The following is a 21176-nucleotide window of genomic DNA, read 5'->3' as shown; positions in this document are numbered from 1 at the left end:
CTGGAGGCAGACACGCATGTTGGGCTGTTTTAAAACCCTTTAATACTGGATACAATGCTTTTTAACATAAAAAAACAAATGTGCACCTTACGTTAAACGATACAGCACAGTCACAAATAATAATATGAAGGAAAATAAAAACATTTGCTTCAAAAACCTTTCAGGAACTGTACCTTCCAAAAAAAGGCAGGAAAACAGAAGCCACAGCTGAGAAGCACGCACACTCCAGCCCCCGCGAGGATGGCACGGACCCACCGGCCACAGGACCCGCGCAGCAGCCCCTCCAGCGTCAGCACCGCTGACTCCTTTCTTCCAGGAGCTGGTTATCAAACATTTCTTTTTCCCTTCAGAAAATAAAAGGAGATAACCTCATTTTAATAATTCATTGTGTCTTTTTTTTTAGTGTTCGTTTATTCTTCAGAGACAGAGCGTGAGCAGGGGAGAGGCAGAGAGAGGAGACACAGAATCCCAAGCAGGCTCCAGGCTCTGAGCCCAACGCAGGGCTTGAACCCACGAGCCACAGGATCATGACCTGAGCAGAAGCCTCATGCTTAACCGACTGAGCCACCCAGGTGCCCCAGGAATTCACTGTGTCTTCAAGAGTGGGAAAGAGTCGGTGTTCCATGGGGACAGGCTCTCAGTTTAGGGAGACAGAAAGTTCTGGAGACAGACGCTGGGGGCAAGACAGCTGGGGGCAAGCCGCTGAGCTGTGCGTGGAGACAGTTGAAGAGGGCGAATTCTGTGTTATGCGCATCTCACGATTTTTTTTAAATAAACTCTTTAAAGAAAGTGAACTATCAGACTGTCCTCGCTAAGCGCACCCTGCTAAGGAATCACATAACTGAGGCACGGCGTGTCACACTTGTCCAGGCGGCCACAGTGACAGAAGTCACGGACGCAGATGGCGCCTAGCAAAGCGCCTGCAAATCCACGTGAGCACGCGGCTCCGGCGGAACGTGAGGCCGCTTCGTGGGGCAGGAAGACCGGCCGCCCTGCCCTCGGTTCGAGGCCACGTCCCTGGGGTCCGTCATCGGCACGGCCAGCGTCATCTCCGTGGTGCCCGACACGTTCGTGGCAGGTAAAGGGTGCGGATACTCCCGACGCTCTGACGCTGGTGACCCAGGGCAGCAGCAAAGCGTGAAGACGGAGCCGTCCTCACCGGTGGAGCGGCCAGTCCCGGAGAGGCGCTCCGGACACGGGCGCCCCCACCCCGGACATGGGCGCCCCCGCCCCACTCGCCCGAGAACAGCGTTCCCTATCTGTGTGTGGAGGGCGCCACACCGGACGGAGATCCAGGGCCAGAGACACCGAGTTTCCCGAAGGCCCTTCTTGGTCTGCTTAGTGCAGCCGGGTCAACCCTCCCGCACGCAGAGCCACACTGGCTCTTCCGTGGACAGTGACACAGGAGGCCTCCCCACCCACCGAGGCGCACACCAGCAGCCCGGGGCAGTGTGCCCAGCTGGCCCCGGACAGAGACCCTGGCCCGTGACTCTAGTTGAGTCTTCAGCCTGTCACAGCCACGCGGGCCCCGCCTGTTCCCAGCGAGCCCTGGCAGCAAGCCCAGAGACAGGATTAGGGGCTCTGGGGGCCAAAAATCCAAGGGCGGTGAACTATGCCGACGGAAGAGAAACATCTTGATCACCACATTCTTCTGACCGGCTAGGAATGGGCCAGGGCGAGTGCCGCCACGTAATCCTACTGTGTTTTCTCAGCGGCCACGGCATCGGGGCAAGGGGGAGAGAGTTTGAAATGAGTGGCTGCAAACCGCGATTAGGCTCAGCAAGGCTGGCACGCGTCCAGGGAGCGGGCCCGGCGCACGGCCTGCGGACCGTGGCGCGGGCCTGGGCTTGGGTCCAGATCTGCCTGCCCTGACCAGCTCGGGGACCCCGGGCCCCTGTCCAGACTCGCTAGCGGGGAACATCCACCACTGGCTTCGCTGGGTGCCCCCCCCGGCAACTCCCGGCCAAGCGCTAACGTGCATTTCGACCGTTCACGATTCGTTCCCCCACCGGGAACCTGAGCCAGCGTGTCGGGAAGAGGGCCTGGGTCACAGCCGCCAGCGAACACGAGCCCTTCCAGACTCGCTGCCGCCGGTCGGGGGCGGCGCCCGGAGCAGCCTACCGGTAGCTGAGCGAAGGTCCTCGGAGGTACTTCGCCTCGGCCGTCTCGTAATCCACGGCGTCCACCGCAGCGATCGCACAGATGATGGCCTGCAAGAGGGCAGGGGGCGCTCAGCCACGGGCGGTGGGCCCACGCCGCACACGGGGCTCGAGGGATGGGCGTGGGGCCCGGGGCGACTTCGGACCAGCCTCCACAAACGCGCACAGATTCCCTGAAGTCTCTGGACGTTTTTGAATGGCGTCAGTAATGCCGTGTCTTGGGGACGAGGGAGAGAGTTCGTGTCACTAGCAGCAGAGAATGGAAGGCGGGACCCAAACCAACCGGGATGTTTTAGGAAAGTCATAAGCTTACTGTTCACACCACAGGGAAAACTACAAGACTGATGGTCCGAGCACGCGATACGTCTGGTGTTGAGTCCTCGTTCACTTTGTTAGATAACGGAATCATGGTTACGTCAGAAAGCCTTTTCAAAGAGCCTGTACGGGGCGCCCGGCAGGCTGGGCTCGTGGAGACCGTGACTCTTGGTTTCTGGGCCCCGAGCTTAGGCCGCCGTCGGGCACAGACGCTACTTGAAAATACAATCTTTAGGGGCGCTGGGGTGGCTCGGTCAGTCGAGCGTCCGACTCTGGCTCACGTCACGATCTCGTGGTTTGTGATTTCAAGCCCCACCTCGGGCTCACTGCTGTCAGCGCAGACCCCACCTCGGATCCTCTGTCCTCCGCCCCTCTCCTGCTTACACTCTCCCAAAAATAAATACTGAAAAAAATCTTTACAGCCCCCCCCCCCCAACCCGGGCACTGCTGACATCGGGGCACGTTACTCTTGGGGGTGTCCCGGGCACTGTGGGGGTTCAGCAGCATCCCAGGCCCCACCTGCTGGGTGGCTGGAGCCCCCTCAGCGGGAACCACAGCCGTCCCCGCACGGGGCCCAGCATCTCTGGGGCAGAACCACCCTATTTGAGAGACACACACTGAAATACTTCAGGACCAAGAACTGGGGATCTCCCCCCGTAGTTATGTGAAGAGAGCTAGAGGTACAAATGGAGAGAGGCCACCATTCCGCACGGGCTACGTGACAGTGTTTTACTTTTATACCAATCGGAAAGCTTCCAGTTTATATAAAGTTACGGGTTTTTGAGCACGGTAATTTTCTGCACACACACGTACGCGCGAGCAAAGCCCCTGACCCTCCAGATAACCGGCGGGGTCTCGTGTGCTCCTGCCCGGCAAACCCCGGCTGCCGCATCTCCCCAAGCAGCTCCCGTTCTGGAAAAGTCCTCGCGTGCATACACGGACAAAGCACTCAGCTCTCGTTCTCCCCTCCCCTCTTCCCCCCACCGGCCACGAGGCTTAACCACGGAGGCCGTCACACCACCCACAGACAGGAGCAGACAGGGCGGGTGCCTGGCTCCACACCACGATGCCCCGCTCCCCCTCCCCCCGCAGACTTCCGGAGACTCCAGCCCCGCAGCAACCCCCCCCATACACTGTGGACGGCGCCCCGGCTTCCGGGCAGAGCTGGGAGGGGCTCTCGCCGGGCGCCGGCTGCCGACCCCCCACCCCTCACCGCGCGGAACCGGCCTGCGGCCACTCACTTCAGGCAGAAGAACGTCCAGGACGAAGCGGATCCTGTCGGCGTTGATCCGCGCCAGCGCCCTGCTGCCCGTCTCCTGGTAGACGCCCTGGAGGTATTTCACCACCAGGTCCAGCTGCTCCTCGTCCTCCAGGTACGTCTCCACGCAGGTCACGTACTGGCCCGAGTTCAGGAAGGTCTTCAGCCACCGGGACGGCTTCCTGTTCCTCAGGATGGCCCGCAGGTGGCCCTCGGCGCCCCTGGCCTTCACGATGTACTCCACCAGCTTCTGGTTGGCCCGGTCCCGGGCAGCCCGCGAGCGGTCGGGGAGGACCTTCCTGCGAGGCCGCCTCCTTCCCTGAGGGCTCCCCGCCACAGGCTCCTCAGGGTCCCCCTTGCTCAGCTGGGGAAACCTGGTCCCCAACACGTCCTGCTGGATGGACTTGCGGACAGGGTAACCTGCGGAGCACCGACACGTCCTGGGACCGCCGGCCCGGCTGAGAGGACTTCCCGCCACCTCCCGTCGCTAACTGTGGCGCCCAGGCTGCGGGGGAGAGGCCCCGGGCCCCCGGGGAGGGCCCAAGGCAACACGCACAAGGCCTCCTCCTCTGACGGGTCCCCACATCCCTCCCCAGCTCGGCCCGATCCGAGTGTGTGTGGCCCAGGAGAGCGGAGCCGAGCGGAACCCCCGGGCCCCCCGAGGAAGCACGGACTCCTCCGGCCCCACACCGGCAGCCGGGGACAAGGGGGTGCGGCGTACCCGTCGGTTAACCGAAGACCCGGGCCACGGGGAAGGCAGGCGCGAAGCACCACCAGCCACGCTTTAGAGGCGAGGCCCGGTGCCCAGCGGACAGGGGGCAGGAGGCACGGCGGGGCTTGCCCCTGGAGATCCAGGCTCAGGCTCAGGCTACGGCACGGCCCATCCACCCAGACATCCCCTCCCGAGCTTCAGACACCGAAGACAGCTGCTTCGCGGCTCTGAAGAGGAGTCAGCGGACTTACTTATATCAGCCGCGTAATATTCCAGAAAGGAGCCAGCAAAAGAGCCACAGCCTGCAGAGGGGGCAGGGGGGAGCCCGGTCACCATCAGAGGCGGCTCTGGAAATGCCCCAGGGTGGCTGGGTCAGGACACCTGCGTCACGTCGGCACCACCCAGACCGCTTCCAGCTGACGGAACCCAGCACTGCCGTCAGGGTGCCTCATGGCGCAGAAGGTGCCCAGAAGGGCCGCCGTCTAGACTCCCAACAACAGAACCTGGGGCACACGGAAGCCAGCTCTCCACCTCCCGTCCACACCTAGCAGCTTGGCCCTCGCCTCTGCCGGGGACGAGGCTGCCCCGGGCCCAGGCAGGGAACCCACGGAAGCAGGCCTGCGCCTCGGCGCCCAGGCCGCCCCTCTGTCTGGGGGCTCGCGGGCCCACCTACCGAGCCGGACCCTGTAGTCCGTGATCAGGGAGACGCACCAGCCGATGGCCTGGTCGAAGTCCTCCTTGGCTTCGTTCTGCAACGACAAGGCCCGGACGCAGACGTGAGCGGGAGGCCACGGGGGCTCCCGCGCCCGTCTCCACGCCCCGGCTCCCGCGTCCGGCCAGCAGACGCATGCCGGGTGCGGCAATGCACACGGAGGCCCAGGTCTGGGGCCCGAGCTGCTCGGAAAGGGGTCACGTGTGAGCTGAGCACTTCAGGACAGGAGGGCTGGGGACTCTACGGGACAGAGGCAGACGCCCCCACACGCGGCTGGCGTCAGCCTCACACAGGCAAGACTTGAAAGTCACACAACGTAAACCCTTCCAAGGGGACTCTCGGCGTCCTCTGCTCGGGACAGCGCCGGGTCCGTCGGGAGCAGGGCCGCCCGAGGAGGAAGGACACCTGGCCACCGGGGGGGCGGGGGGCACCCGCCTAGGCCTCGAGGTTTTCGCCTGCAAACCGAGGACCCCTGAGCCGGGACGGGGACCCACCACCTGAGCTCGACCTCCCGGGCCACCTCAGCCCGGCCTCCTCCTGTGGGACAGAGGCAGCGCAGGCGGCTCTGGAGGGAGGGGGGCTCTGGGCTCGGCTGGGCTTGCGGAGCGGCCCCTGGGACAGCGGGCGCTCATCAGGGAAGCACAGGGCACGGCCCGTGGCCTTGACACCAGGACCAAAGCGGTGCAAAGAGTCGCTCCAGGAGGGGGGGGCTCCTTCGGCCAGACCGGCCTCTCGGAGACCCCGCGCTCCCACCCCACAGGTCAGCAGGAAGACAGGGAACAGGCACCATCCCAGCGTCTGGATCACGCGAGGCCACGTGCCATCTTTGTCACAAAACACAATTCTTCACGTGGTTAGAGCACGCAGACCTCAAAGCAAGACTCCTGTCCTCCTCTCCAACTCCTCCGCCCTGGGAAAGCTCCCGGAGCTCTGACGGGGGACTGTGTTTCAGGGGCCGTGGAAGGCCCTGAGGCCACGGCAGGCCCCCTCAGAGAAAGAGACCCCGCCGGCGGGCACCCTGACAGGGACAGGGAGCCCAGCGCAGACTGCTGCTCAGGGGCCAAAGTGAGGTCACAGCAGACGAGACAGACGGACGGCAGGGCCACGGCACAGACATACTCCCGTCAGCGGGAGGAGGAGAAGCGTGCCACCTTCCAGACGCCACCCACAGTCCTCAGAACCACACAACCCCTGGGGGGCCGCCACCCTTGAGGCCCCGGGAAATCCTGGCAAACAGCAGGGACAAGCCGCTCCCCCTACAGGAGGTTTCACCGTGACCCGAACTCCAGGAAGCCGCTCCCCAGGCTGGGAAAAGACCGGCACCCGAGGGAGGCCAGCGGGCCCCTACCCCCCGCCCCCCAGCCGGCCTCGCGTTTTGAAAGCTGGCGTCTCAGAGTCAAACAGACCACGTGCTCTATGGACACGTGGCTCGTGGGCTCGTTGTACGATCAAGAGTCGACCACGGCGCTTCGGCGCGGGGTCTCGGCCACCGGGAAGCCCAGGAAGCCCCTGGGGGGCACCGTCGCGGTCTCTGTCACACGGGCGGCCTCTGCACGACGGCCCACGGAAGGGGCCGGCCTCGCACCGGGCAAACTGTCCTCTGCGCCAAAGCCCCACCCGTACGACGAGGGGACGAGGGGACGGCTGGCAGCCTCCCCTGGGACGGCGGTCCCCACCAGGCACAGCACCACGGACCGGATCATGCGGGGAGCAGGGCCACCAGCCGCCAAGGGAGTCATTTACAGAAACACCGGCAATCCACCTACCAGAAGTTCCTGTTTCTCTTTGCAGTCAAAGTGCTTCAATCTCCGGAGAGACACGGTGATGCTACAAGCAGACGAGCAAAGCTTAACACGAAGGAACCCGGCCTCCCGACGTGAGAAAACGCCTCCCTTTCCTCTGCTGAAACCAGCCAGGGCCACGGGGGCCTCTGCAGCACCGGCTTCCCGATCGAAGGCCATCGCTCTCCGGGCTGCCCGGGGAAGCCCCTCAGAGACAGGCCCGGCAGGTGACCGGCAGGCCCCGAGAGGACCCCTAGGGGACACAGCCGAGGACGCCCACGGGAGGCGGAGGCAGCAACCCAGGGCCAGAGGGTCAGAGGCCAGCTCTACGTGTTCGCCTCCAAAACGTGTTTCTGAAGTGCCCTTTGAGCAGAAGGGGATGTTCGTGTGCATTTTCTTCCCAGGACGGGGGACCAGTAGAGGGTGACCAGACAACCAAGCAAATGGCGGAAGTCGGGGAGGCAGGCCGCCGCTCACAGCACCCGGCCGAGTCACAGTACGGTTTGTGGGGAATGGCGGGATCCAGGGGGTGTCCGGACCTCACTTCAGAGCCGGCAGATAGAGCGCGGACAACTGGACCGTCTGACCGGTCCCTCTGTCTGGATTCTTCCCCCGGGAGCTGGATCACAGGGCCTGCCCCGCCCCCCCCCCCACCGACCTCATTGCCCCCGAGCGGCCAGGCCTTCACTGGGGAACCGTCTACAGAGAGCAGAGAGCTGCGTTACCCTCTCCCTTTCGGGTCCATGTGCCCCTCAATGAAGAGCACGCTGGCTTTCTTCTCCCTTCGCCGGACGCTCTTGACCTGTTGGCAAATCCGAGAAAACAAAGCGTCAAGAACCCAGAAGAAGGCACGGGTCTGAAATACGCTCTTGACACGTTTCCGTTGTGCAGACGGACATGAGCGCCGCGTGGCCAGGAACGTGGCCGGCCGGGAGAATGGACAAAGTCCGCGTGGGACACGCTCAAACACCGCCCGGCTGCTTCGTGCTCTGCCGTCAGCGCTCACGGTGCAGCAGGACCACGCGGGCTTTGCTTTCTTTTCTTTTGTGACGCAGAGCGCAGAGCCCACTGCTCTGACCACCTGTGTGTGTGACACGTGGACCCTCCCCTGCCTCAGCAGGGCAAGCTCATCCTCATTTTCAGGACGAGAAACGTGAACAGGGAGAGTGGCGACCAGCCGAGGACACAGGGAAGCAGGCTGCCTGACTCTGGCCAGCCTCCCCGCCCCCCTGGCACCCCTCCGGGTCCCCGGCTCAGCCATAAACCAAGGGCACATCCGCTCCCCAGCGGGGCCCCCAGGGCACTGGCGAAAAGGAGGTGGTCCGGGAAAAGGTGCCAATCGCAAGGGGCACGCGAGTGCTGAAAGTAAGCCGAGGGGCCCCGATCGACGACTCCCCACAACTGTGACGAGACGCTGACCCGAGGACCACCCCCCCCCCCCCCCCCCCCCCCCGCTTCTACCTGAGCCTGTGCTCGAGCCACACGTTCTGCCCATATGCGAACCACACTTGCTGCTACGGCCAGTCAGCCCCATCCACGGAGGCCAGGCTCGCAGCAACAGGAGTGTCTCCCGACTCCGGCAAACGTCTTCCTTATTACACGTCACTGTCTCTGACCGCGAGTTAAAGAACTACAGCTAGCATTGCAGGGTCCTGTCCACACCGCAGGGGCACAGAGGATACGGGATGGAGGGGCTGACAGCCAGGATGCTGCCTTTGCCCAAAAATAAACGGACAGCCTGCAGCGTCCCGGCCCGGAGAAAGCCAGGAGTTCGCTGCGCTGGGGCTCAGTCACCGCATGTGTGCAACCGGCCCCTGCCCCAAAACCTCACCCAGCTCGACGCTCCCGCGGGGGAAAGGTTTCAAGCGCACAACGTCAGACATGAGCAAATCGCAGACCTCCCTTCAGGCAGGTTTTCCTGAGCCTGCCCGGGAGAGACTGGGCCCAGGACCCTCACACTCAACTGCGCCCAAATGATCAAACACCCCTTACTCAGGCAAACGTCTCCAGAAACCTTGCTCGTAATTATAAGCCCATCGGTTTTCCCCGGGGAAAATATCTGCCGGCGTCCAAACGACAACAGCAGAGCGCGAGTGAGCCGAAGGGTGGGGGTTGCCGCGGGGCCCCCGGAGCCGGCCCATGCTCACCACTGCTGGCCAGAAGGGGTACTTCTGGTGTTTCAGCCAGACCAGCATTCCTACTTCAAAGGAGCGTGGTTCTAGAATTAAAAAGAAACAAAGACAAAAAGAACATTAAGTCAGCTCCCTGTCATGCACCAAATTCAACAACTTAAGAGAAAACAATTGTTGGGACTTGGCCTGAATCTGACGCGCCCTAACTCCGGTCAGAGACCCCAGCGGCTGGGACGGCATCCAAGGGCCAGTCGTGAGCACGCCCTGCGGTTAAGAGCTGGTTTCTTCACGGGACGATACGCCTGGTCACGCGGGTGGTGACGCGGGAAGGTGCCAGGCAGGGGGCACTCAGTACTACCTTTGCCACTTGCCTGTAAATCTCAAATTCTTCCAAAGTAGAACATTTTTTAAAAAGCGTGGCACAGAAACCCCAACGCGAGAACCAGATTCCTAGGAGGCTCATCAGTCTGAAAAACGGGACTTTTAAAAAGCAAAAAATAAAAAATAAAAAAAGCCCAAAAGGAATCGCTGAAATCATCATTTGCTAACTCCGTGTTTGTGAACAAAGTCTGACAGGATTTCCGGCCCCAAGCCACCACACTGCAGAACAGAATCACAGTTGGAACCGAGACAATCAGGTCACAAAACCCCGCAGACACAAGGCCACCCTTCCCTGCCTGCGGAGCCGCCCCGGCGACCAGCGGGCGCAGCGACAGGAGCACGGCCGGCCGGCGAGCGGGCGCCTGGCATCCATCTGGCGAAAAGCACCCAGTTTCTGAGAGAACCGTCAGGGCCCCGGGACGACAAACAGGTCTCGGCACACACCCAGCCGGACGTCAGGCTGCCGCGGGGGGGGGACGGGGAGAAGACCAAACCAGACGGAAGCACAAAACAGGGCCGAGAGCAAGTGCGGCGGCTTCTCGGGGCCGTGGGGACCCAGCAACCCCCTCCGCTGGCGGCGGCCGAGAGGAAAAGGCCCTTGAGGAAGAAGGCCCAGTGTCCCTTCTCCGGCCGGTGAGCTCTGCCCTGCTCCCTGCTCCCGGGAGCCAAGCCTACACAGAGCTCCCTCCCAGAGGTTTGTGCCCTGCGGGCTGCAGCCCCCCATGGGGGAGCTATCTAGATAACTGAAGGTGGGGGAGGGCTCAGTAAGTAACAAATCGTTGCCACGAAGAGTCATCGGAAGACCACGCGGAAACAAACGTAAAGCGTGTCCGGTCAACGAGTTACAAAAAAGAAAACCGCACGGAACGGGGCGTGTCTGGCGAAAAGAGCCGAGTCCTAAGAGCGCGACCGGCACGGTGGCCTCCCGGGGTACGGTGGGGGCGACCCTTGAAGGAGGGGTTCCCCCACACTGTACTCTTTCTGCGACATCTTGTGAATCTATAGATTTCATGACGAAAAGGCTAAAAAATATCGGACTACGTTCAAACGGATAGCTCAGGAGTAAGTCTAAACAGAAAATTCGTTCTGAACGATTTACTCCAGGAAACAGACTAACGTGCTGTCGGTCGCTGGTTCGGGATCCAGGTCCGCGCCTCCCACCCTTCCACAGGGGGCCAGGGCACCTCCCCGCACGCATGTTTGCCGGGGGCCCGCAGCACGTGTCGGAGGGGCCCCGGGCCGGAGACCCTGCGTCTCAGGACACGCGTGCAAACGCCATCCCCAAAGGTCCGCGGGCGGCACCGGGCCGCCCCCCCCCCCCCCCCCCCCGAAGAGTGGCGACGGACCCCTCTCTCCACTTGGCTGTCCTTCCTTCCCACGGAGGGGATGGGACGACACAGAAAGGAAGCCGCGAGCCGGCAGGGAGGGCTGGCCCGTCTCCTCCCAGGGAGTCGCCCTCCCCTTTGTGTGGTGATCCTTGTCAAGACAGAGCGCGCAGAACGCGGCACCTCTGAAGCTTCCGAAGCTGTCAGTGCAGCAGGAGGAAACTGAACTGGCCAGGGGCCGTCAGCCCCCGCGCCCCGCACCTTACCGTGGTACAACAGGATGCGGGGGGGCTCCTCTTCGTCCTCCTCCTCCTCCAGAACGGAACGGACGGGCGCACGCTCCATGGACTCTCCCGAAGTCGGACGGGCTGCCAATGGCATCAGGCTACTTACTTTCAGCTCTACCGTTCCAGGAACTCATCCCCAGAAACCGTATCGTGATACGAGACCGTAAACGCAAAAATGAAAGGTCCCGCGTCACGCACGCTTTCACCTTGCCGGATTCAAACAGGGCTCACTTTGACTAACATACATTCCAAAGAAAGACAAACGAGAGGGAAAGGGGGTGGGGGAGAGGCAGAGAGACCGAGGGAGGGGAGAGGGCTCTCGGTCTCCGAGCACGGCCGGCACACAAAGCAGCGAGCTCCGGCAAGGCGAACGAACAGGGGCCGGGAGAACGCAGGGTCACGGGGAGAGGGGTGCAGCGCACCTCCCTGCGGCCCCTGTAGGCGCTGGGACACGGCCTCGCCGAGTTTAAACTCACAGCAGAAACCCGAGTGTGCAGCCAGGGGATCTCGAGGTACCGAACCACACAGAAATCAGTGGGATACCGCCACGGAAAGACCGGAAGGAGCCACGGTGCGTGACTGCGCGCGCGCACACACACACACACAGAAGTGTGTCTCCATAGGAATTCTTAAAAAGTCAGGAGCCCGGGGGCGCCTGGGTGGCTCAGTGGATTAAGTGTCCGACTTTGGCTCAGGTCACGATCTCACAGTTCGTGGGTTCAAGCCCCACGTCAGGCTCTCTGCTGACAGCACAGACCCTGCTTTGGATTCTGTGTCTCCCTCTCTACTGCCCCTTCCCCGCTTTCTCTCTCTCTCAAAAATAAATAAGCGTTAAAAAAAAAAAAAAAGGTTGAAAGCGTTCTGAGTTAATCACTTCTGAGGTTCTCGCCCGTTCAACGGGACCGGCTCCTGCAGGTTTGAGCATCAGAGAGCGCGCGGGGTGCGGCCACAGCGTCCCTCAAGCACCAGGCCCGGCCTCCAGTGACCCGTCCCCTCTCCGGCTCAAAACAAAACCAAAAGCACAGGGATTTGGGAGGCGCCGGGCTAGTTACAACCTGGTGGGAAAGACCACCTAAACAGGAACCAGGAAACATCTGCCCTGCGTTCTGATCTGCTCTCCTTAAGCTCTAGTTAGAAATACACCAGGAGCCGGAGCCGGCCCCGCACGGACCGCGGGAGAACCCCAATCCGCCCTCTGCCAGCACAAGGCGATTCTCGGCCACAGACCTTTAGCTTCCTCCACGAGGACTCGAAGATCTCCCGTCTCCTCCGTGGACGCCCGGGGGGCAGGCAGGTGGAGTCTGGCGGCGCCGGGCAGAGCCCTGCATTTCCCGGGCCCCTGCCTGGGGGACGCCACTGCCCCCGGCTCCAGCCGCGCCGCGGGTGGCCTCTGGCCACTATCGGGGCGAGGCCGCTTGGCAGGGAGGCCTTGGGCATCCGGGCAGGCTGGGCGCCCTGGGGCTGGGGGCCCGGTGGGGCCAGGCAAAGGTAAGCTGGGGTCTCGTCCTTTGGCCCAGAGACCCTCCTCCTTCACTGTGGGAGGTGAGCTGGGGGCTGGCAGGCGGCTTTCTTCATCGTCTCCCTCCGAGACGGAAGGTGCGCTCTGACCCGCGGCGGGCTCCCGAGCTACACTTCTTCCCCTTTTACGAGGGGTTGTCCGACTTGCACAGCACGTTCTCGACCCACGACCATCCTGAGAACCCCCTCTGGCTGGTGGGACCACCAAGGCTTGTGGGCTTGCACTTTTCCTGAGCTCCTTCTTGTGGTCCACCTTGCACCTGAGGTCCTTTTGACAAGTGGGGGAACCTGACAGCCTCGGGTGGACACGTTCCCTCCTCTCGGGTCCAGACCTGCCCGGCACAGCCTCCTGGACGCAGGAAGAGGCAGGGTCACAGAGCAAGGCGGCCAGTTCCATGGGCTTCTCTCGTGAACACAGAGCGGTTCTTTCTTCCCTAGAAGGGCTTTCTTGAGGCAGACCTGTGCTCTCGTTCAAAACGTCCAGGGCCACTCGAAGCGAGCGTCTGTAGGCCAGCTCCTCTAGGGGTTCAGCAGGAACCTCATTCTGGGAGGCTGCAAGAACGGGAAGCAGACAAAGCCTGGTGACGACCAAGCCACCGGTCACCCAAGGTCCTCCAAGGTCCTCGGTGGCTTTCACACCTGAAGGGAGGTCTGCCCCTCCTCGGCCACATCTTCCCCAAAGGGGGACAAGGCCACAAAACAACAGCGACCGTTTGGGGCCGCGGGGGGCGGGGTGCTCTGCTTTTCCAAAAACAACCTGACTGACCCTGACCTGCGTGGCTTACAAAGATAAATCCCTCCAGGTCACCAAACGATGCAGCCAGCTACTCAGACGCTTCCTGCTTCCCGAACTGGCTCAGCCTCACAACTGCAAATTCAATCAGGTCAAGAAAAACCCTCGCCAACCCCACAAAGAACTCGCCAGCACCGAATTCTCGGGTGGCGCCCGTGAAAGGGACCCATCGTGGGCTGGTAGGTTTTCCATACTTCTTTGCAAAGCATTTCAAAGCCAGAAACGAGCATCACGAGCCTTGAGATTTTAGCCTGACCTCCCGGCTGCCATGGTTTTATTTATTCATTCTGACACACAGACCCGGACTGCTTATTTGAACAAGACGACGGCTGCAATGTCACAACTCAGCGGGCACAACACCTCTTGGCACGGTATTTTTCCCCGTTGAATATTAAAGGCTCCCACAAATGACCGGCCCCCGACATGATTGGAACAAATGACGAGGAGCGTCCGAGAGGGGGTGGCCAACGCCACCTAAGATGTGCCCAGTGGACGCCGCTTTGAACAAAAGCAGTTTTTCCGACGACACAGGAAAATAGATCCTATTTCCTAAACACCCCCGGGAGGACTCCCGGTCAGCCTTTTCACAAGACCAACAGCTCTCGGTACAGGGGGTGCGTGCCCCCACTCCAAGGCGACAGAAGACACTTCTACTTGGTCTGCCGAGTGGCCACCAGGTGAGCAGGCACTCAGCCCCAGCACCGCGAGGCTCGGGTGCTCCCACCTAGGAGAGGCGAAGGGGTGGGTGTCGGCCTCCCATCTCCCACCGGCCTCGCCCCCACCCAGGAGGGCACTGGCACACGGGGGGCGTCCCACAGTGATGCTGGTCACATAGTCCTTTCTCCCCGGAGCCCAGCTAGGGAATGTAAATACGCAATCCACTGCTCTCAACCCCCGGGCAGAGAAAAGAACAGCGCCAAGACCGTTTCTGCAGTCTTGCTATGGGATGGGGGCGGGAAGAGAAAGGACGCGTCTTCCCCCCTCTCCTCACGGAGGCAAACGCACTCCGGGTCTCATTCTTATGTACACCGGAGGCCACGGATGCGACCAGCAGATCCCAACGCTCGCAGACGGCCGCGCAGGGAGTCCGGAACAGGATCGGTCCCAGGGTAGACTCTGCAAGGGTTTAAGAAAGCGGATCCATTTTCTTCTCCTCCTTCAGCTCGGGGCCCCCTGGGAAGCGGGGTCTTTCCACTCTCCCATGCTGTCTCTTTGTTACCTAAAGACGTGCTCTTACCCAACGTGGAAGCGATTCGTTCGATGTGAGCCATCTTCAAGGCCTCCACTTCCGTGCTCCTCACCTTAATCCTGCGGGAACAGAAACGCCCGTTACCTGCTACCAGCCAAGGCCGCGAAGACATTTTCAAACGTGCTTTTCTTGAGATGACAAAAGAGTTACATTCATTTCCTTCCTTCTCAACCTTGCGCTTAAACCAAAAGTCACGGCCAACTAGGAATTCGTGTGCCTGAGGTTAGAGGCGGTAAGGACCCTGGTGAATGTGGCTTTTTTGCTTTTTTCCCTTTTAAGACAGAAAAGGTTGGCTGGATTTAAGAGTAAAAATGAATTCAAATTGTGACTTTTATGAGGCAACTCCTTTGTCAGGTTCTCAGAGTAGAAGATAATGTCACCAAAAGCTGTTTACAGCCCAGCAGGTGTGTTTTAGTTTAAAAGGACCGCGCTTTCCTTTTAAACTCAGAGTATTCAATTACCTTCCCAGCCGCAGGGAAAGTGTGAGCTGGGGACCAAGTGAGCTTAGGAGGCGGCTCTGAGGAGGGACGGGGACCTGGGGAAGCTGTAACCAGAGCGGACGAGGTTTTATTCTCTCTGAATTGGGAATTCTCCCGTCAGACACAGCAATACCACAATCCTACGTGATCTGGGCATTTTAATCATTCTGGCCGATATTTTGTTCTTCTGTCACCGGATAACAAAGGAGAGTAATGCTGCCCCGTAGCCGAGCATCTGCCGTCGGAATGCTAAATAATAGCTTCTTACTGGACCGGCAGGCTGAAACAGCAAACACGTCAAAACTGACAGGGGCCCGTCCCACAAGTTTCGGAGAAAAACACACGCAAATCTGCGGGAAGGAACTATCCGCATGCGAACCCCAACAAGCGCCTCCCCTGCGTGTTATTTATGCTTGTTGTTTTTGTAACGCTCTCTCTCACACAGAGCCCTTCGTATAAATGTTCATTTCCAGACAGACGTAAAGAAAAACAAAACAAAAAAAAAATCAGCGTTTGCCTCTTAAGGGTATGATGAACACAGGTCAGTTACAGTAACTAAAGAGTTAACAAGCGCTGAAGAGTTTCCTTCACTTTTTGGCAGGGGGACAGTAAAAGAAATCCCATTCAGAAAAAGAGATAACATTTAAAAAAAAAAAAAAAAGACCCCGCAACACTTAACTTTTCATCTAGGGAGAGTATTTGAACACTTAGAAAAAATTCCTTTTTCCTCTTAGTTTTTGTTGCCACCTCCGTTCTGGCCAAAACCTGTATTAAAAAAATAAAGCAGAACACGAAACAAAACAGAACCAAAAAAAAAACAAAATCCTTGTTACTAAGACACAACAAACAGTGGACGCGAAGCAGCTCTGGGCAGCGCGGCCGCGGCCGGTAACTCTGAAAACGTACCACCCCCAGACCTCAGCAACCTCCTGTCTAATCCTGCCCTTCTGCAGATGGGGAAACCAAGGCCCTCGGGGTCAGGGGCTGACCCAGGCGGGGAGCAGGGTCCCGGCCTGGCAGTGCAGCACTCTGCCGGTTGCCTTGCTAGAAAGTGTCCCCGAGGCACGCCCATTATTTACTACCACAAGGCTCCCTTCCAGATATTTCCTGGAATTACACACTGCCTCACAGCCCTTTTTAAAGCAGAGTCTGTTAATTTTCCTAAGTGTAGAAAAAAGGACACTTCCGGAAGCGTAACCTTGCAAGCAGCAGACCAGAAAGAACCCCATTAACCGGGGAATGCGCGAGGTTCGGCGCCAAGAGAGCCGGGCGCCAACCGCTCGGGCTCAATTATGTCACCGAAAGAACTCCTAGCTTCCTCCCGATGAAGATTTTACTTGTCACCCAAAAGTCACTTCTACTTCCTGAAATTACGCAACAACGGCTGTCACCTTTGCAGGCCATAATCGCTTTTCCCATCTGCAGAGGACATACTTGGCGTCGGTCATGACTTAGACTCATGTGGCCGGTGGTAGTGATTTGGCACAAAGTACTCGAAGGTGTGACTCGACGGGCCCCTGCAACAGGATTCGCACCGTGGTTCATAAAAGCGATAGCTGGCCACGTTAGCACAGACAGGACCCTCAAGGGCAAGGGTCACTGGGGCTTAAGAGGGTCACTCCTGTAATCCCGCGCGGAGATGCTCAGCGTCAAGAAGAAGCGGCTGGCCTGGGTACCCGGGGAGGCGCCCGCCCTTCTCTTGGAAATAAAATGCAGCCGCCGCCGCCCCCCACCCCCAGGGTCTGTCTGGCTCCCGCCTAACAGGCTCCCGAGCAACTCTTCTGCGTGCCGAAGGCCTGCCTCCCACCTTCGCACGGAAAGCGATTTAAACAAAGCTTACAACCCTCCCCCGTTTGGGGAGTGAACAGTTGCCCCCAGTTGCAAAAAAAATAAAAATAAAATGGGAGGAAACGGCCGCTCTTTTCGCCTGCTCTGGCCCTGGAAGGACGGGGACAGCTGCGGGCCGCTCGTCACCGCAGGGGACACACAGGCCTGGCTACGCACGGAGAGCAGAGGGGGGCTCGTTCGCGCACAGAGGGGCGCAGGCGGCGGGCGAAGGCGGTTGCGGACGGGGACCCGGGGAGGGACGGGGGCGCACGCAGCCGACGAGGGGCCGCGGTGGACAGAGAAAGGGGCGAAAGCGGCGGCCCCCTCCCCCCGCGCTCAACGCCCCGGGGAGGGCCTCCTTTGGGGGTTCGCTCCTCCCCCCCCAGGCCCGGCCCGGCCGCCTCAGCCCCCGCCCGCCAACCGCGGGCCGCGGGGCTCACCGGGCGGCCGGCCTCCCCAGCGCGGTGGCCCCGAGCCCCGAGCGGAGAGCGAGGAGGCCGTGGCGGCCCAACGGCGTCGGCACCCGAGCCTCCCCACCCGAGCCCGCGCTCACCGCCTCCGCCGCCGCAGCCGCCGCTCCCCGCGGGCCGGGGGCGGGGCCGGCCTGGCGGCGCCGCCAAGCTCCACCCCCACCGCCGACCAATGGGGCGCGCGCACCCGCCCCGGGTCCCGCCCCTTCCGCCTGGCTGGGCGTGAGCGCGCGGTGGACGGACAGGAGCCGGGCGGGCGGGCGGGCGCGCGCGCGCGCACGAGAGGCAGAGTGACTGACGGGCGCCTGGAGGGCGCGCGGGCGCGAAGCCGGGGGGCGCGTAGCGGGCGGCGAGGGCGGCCGGCCCGGCACGCGAGCCTGTGAGAGGGTTCGGCCGAGTTCCCTTTGTGAACCCGCCTCCGGGCGGCGCGGCCTGTCGAAGGCGGCCTCCCGTGGCGCGAGAGAACCTTCCAGAGCCTTCCAGAACCTTCACGTTCCTGAGGCGCCACGTGCTGCCGCGGCTCCCACGGCGCAGCCTCTGGGAGCGGCCCGGGAAGCAGGTACCAGCGCGTGGGCCGGGCCGCGGGGTCGCGCCGCTTCTCTCCAGCTTCATCCCCGGCGCTCGGCGAGGCACGACCCTCGGCAAGACGACCCCGGGGACCGCGCCCCCCCTCCCGCCTCACGTCCAGCCGCTGTCGGGGGCGGGGGGGGGGAGGGAGGAGGGGAAGGCTGACGACGGCGGGGGGGGCGGGGCTATCGCGGGCAGGGGGGGCAGAGGGGGAGGGGAGAGGGCGCCCGGGGGGGCGGGGCGTAGCGGGCTGCCCCCGGGGGCGGGGCTGCCCCGCGGGCAGAGGGAAGGCGCTTCCGTCGGGCTCCCGCCTGCGGGCGCGGGTCGTGCTCTAGGGCTCCGGGCCCCGGGCCGCTTCCAGGCCTGACCGGGGCTCGAACGGACTGAAACTCTGCTCGAGCGTAGCTTCGGAGGCAGTTCTGGAAGCGCGGTCGAATCGTTTTAGGAAATTCGGACTCCGCTGTGGTTTAGCGGCTCGCCCCCTGGGCTGCGCGTGCCCGTCGTAACCTTGGGTTTCGTGTTACTGGTTGACGAGCGAGCTTCGGGCGCTCCCGGCACCCCCCCCCCCGGTCACGATCACGGGGACGAGAGGGGTCGCCCCGCCGGGCGGGCCGGCCGCCGGGCGTTAGCGGGCAGTGCGAAGTCGGGGCTGCGGGCCTGGAGAGCCGCTTGACCAAGATCTCGTCTGTGCCCTCCGAGGGTTCGGAGCCTCCAGCCGGGGTTAGTCGTGAGGATACGGGCGGATGTGCCCCAAGACGGATGGATGTGCCCCCAGGACGGGCGGATGTGGCCCCAGGACCAGGTCGAATGTGCCCCCAGGACCTGGTCAGGTGTGCCCCAAGACCTGGTCAGATGTGCCCCCAGGACGGGCGGATGTGCCCCCAAGACGGGCGGATGTGCCCCCAGGACCTGGTCGGATGTGCCCCCAGGACCAGGTCGAATGTGCCCCCAGGACCTGGTCAGGTGTGCCCCAAGACCTGGTCAGATGTGCCCCCAAGATGGGTGGATGTGTCCCAAGACCTGGTCGGATGTGCCCCCAGGACGGGCAGATGTGCCCCCAGAACCTGGTCGAATGTGCCCCCCAGGACCTGGTCAGATGTGCCCCAAGACGGGCGATGTGGCCCCAAGGCCAGGTCGGATGTGCCCCCAGGACCTGGTCAGATGTGCCCCAAGACCTGGTCGGATGTGCCCCAAAATCTGGTCAGATGTACCCCAAGATGGGCGGCTGTCCCCCAAGACCTGGTCGGATGTGCCCCCAAGACGGGCGCTGTGGCCCCAAGACCAGGTCGGATGTGCCCCCAAGACGGGCGCTGTGGCCCCAAGACCAGGTCGGATGTGCCCCCAGGACCTGGTCAGATGTGCCCCCAAGACGGACGGATGTGGCCCCAAGACCAGGTCGGATGTGCCCCCAGGACCTGGTCAGATGTGCCCCCAAGACCTGGTCAGATGTGCCCCAAGACGGGCGATGTGGCCCAAGACCTGGTCGGATGTGCCCCAGGACGGGCGTGCTGCCGGCATACTGCAGCAGGTTTACGCCAGGGAAGACCTCGCGAGGCCCCTGAGTTTCCAGCAGCAGAAGCGTGGTTAGCCTTGTGTTCTGAACGCACGGAAGAAGAGAGGTGTTGGAGACGTGGTTCCAGGAGGAGAAGGTTTTTAATTAGAGCCTTAAGTGACCCCCAGAAGGATATGCCTTGTTAAAGAACGTTCTCTTGGCAAATCTGCTGCTTTAGAAGCAGACCCTTTTATGCAGCTGTGAGTCTCAGGGATTTGGGTTATATGTTTATTTTTTTTATTTTAATTTTTATATCAGAGCGTGTGGGGGAGTTGGGCGGAGGGAGAGAGCGACACAGTCCCAAGCAGGCTCAATCCCTGAGGTCACAGCCTGGGCCAAAATCAAGAGTCCGACACTCAACTGAACCCCCCCGCCACGGCCCTATGTTTTTATGTTTTTTTTTTTTTTTTTTAAATTTTTTTTTTTTTCAACGTTTATTTATTTTTGGGACAGAGAGAGACAGAGCATGAACGGGGGAGGGGCAGAGAGAGAGGGAGACACAGAATCGGAAACAGGCTCCAGGCTCTGAGCCATCAGCTCAGAGCCCGACGCGGGGCTCGAACTCACGGACCGCGAGATCGTGACCTGGCTGAAATCGGACGCCTAACCGACTGCGCCACCCAGGCGCCCCTGTTTTTATGTTTTAAACAAGCACATGAGTGACTGCTTGGTGACAGGGACTGGGCATACGACGGTGAGGAAAATAACACTCAGGAAGCTCACAGGGTGACGGAGAGACATGTAATAAAGTAGTAACAACAGGGCGCCTGGGGGGCTCAGTCGGTTAAGCATCGACTTCAGCTTCGGTCACGATCTCATGGTTCGTGGGTTCGAGCCCCGCGTCGGGCTCTGTGCCGACAGCTTGGAGCCTGGAGCCTGCTTCGGATTCTGTGTCTCCCGCTCTCTCCGCCCCTCTCCCGCTCACACTGCCTCTCTCTCAAAAATAAGCATAAAAAAAAAAAATAGTGACCACACACATCAAAGCAGTTTTTAATTAAATGTATTTAACGCAGGGACTCTAAAATGTCAGTATAATAATTAGCCCCATTATTTTGGTTTTCACCGTGCCGCAAAGCAGCACAAAGCCTCGTACCCAGAACAACCGATTTCGGATCTTCACAGGTCTGCAGCCTGGCCCGGGTTCTCCCCAGTGGTCCCCCGGGGGCTTGCATTCAGCCGGCATGTCAGCTGGGGCCTGCCCGTGTGCTCTGGGGGCTTTTCCCCCTCCGTGCGGTCTCTCCCCGCGCTCACTCAGAGGGGTGACCGGCTGCTTACGTGGCCGCTCAGGGTTCCCAGGAGTACAACCCATTTCGCAGGCAAGGAAACCCAAAGAGAAGCAGGTTGAGTCATTTGTCCAAGGCGGAGCTAAGATGCGAAACAAGTCTAGCTCCAAAGGCCAGACCGTACTCTTGTACCGTAACACGCATACAGACCCTGACAGACCTAATACGGGAGTGGTTCAGGGAGCCATGAGGGTAACAGGGACAACGGTGTTTGGCGCCAGGGTTCAGTGGGTGGGAAGGGATCAAGGAAAGGGCATTGAGCCTGAAAACCTGGTTTCTAAATGGTCTGGGGACTGAGAGCTTTCAGAGCTTAGGGGGTTGAGCAAAGGCCCTGTGGTGGTGGAAAGCCCTGCTTGTCAGAGAAGCTAAATGGTGC

General features: G+C 61.1%; 2 protein-coding genes across 12 annotated transcripts in view; one reads left to right on the top strand and one right to left on the bottom strand.

Annotated features, from left to right (window-relative positions):
* Nucleotides 1-21: 21 nt before the first annotated feature.
* On the bottom strand, nt 22-17529 carry PWWP3A (PWWP domain containing 3A, DNA repair factor). Of its 9 annotated transcripts, none has more exons than XM_043590116.1 (15): nt 17482-17529; nt 16493-16618; nt 15781-15866; nt 14611-14681; nt 14379-14489; nt 12290-13132; nt 11042-11143; nt 9085-9155; nt 7663-7739; nt 6923-6983; nt 5118-5193; nt 4696-4746; nt 3716-4152; nt 2122-2210; nt 22-344 (listed from the first exon to the last, which is right to left on the bottom strand). In XM_043590116.1, the coding sequence occupies exons 2-15, from the start codon at nt 16547-16549 to the stop codon at nt 290-292; spliced, it is 2187 nt and encodes a 728-aa protein (XP_043446051.1). In that variant the 5' UTR covers nt 16550-16618; nt 17482-17529; the 3' UTR covers nt 22-289. The 9 variants fall into 9 exon arrangements, with proteins under 9 accessions (XP_043446051.1, XP_043446052.1, XP_043446053.1 ...); XM_043590117.1 differs by lacking the exon at nt 17482-17529 and adding an exon at nt 17369-17475; XM_043590118.1 differs by lacking the exon at nt 17482-17529 and adding an exon at nt 16909-17285.
* Nucleotides 17530-17558: 29 nt separating this feature from the next.
* Nucleotides 17559-21176, top strand: part of LOC122488597 (translation initiation factor IF-2-like) — a 31800-nt gene continuing 28182 nt past the window's right edge. For all 3 annotated transcript variants that reach the window (XR_006298654.1, XR_006298655.1, XM_043590126.1), the window contains exon 1: nt 17559-17957. The gene's annotated coding sequence lies outside the window, so the exon portion shown is untranslated. The remainder of the gene's footprint in view (nt 17958-21176) is intronic.

Source organism: Prionailurus bengalensis, chromosome A2 (genome assembly GCF_016509475.1).
Source record: "Prionailurus bengalensis isolate Pbe53 chromosome A2, Fcat_Pben_1.1_paternal_pri, whole genome shotgun sequence".
Classification (NCBI taxonomy): Eukaryota; Metazoa; Chordata; class Mammalia; order Carnivora; family Felidae; genus Prionailurus; species Prionailurus bengalensis.
The sequence above is the reverse complement of the archived record's forward strand: the minus strand, read 5'-3'. Positions and strand labels throughout refer to the sequence as shown.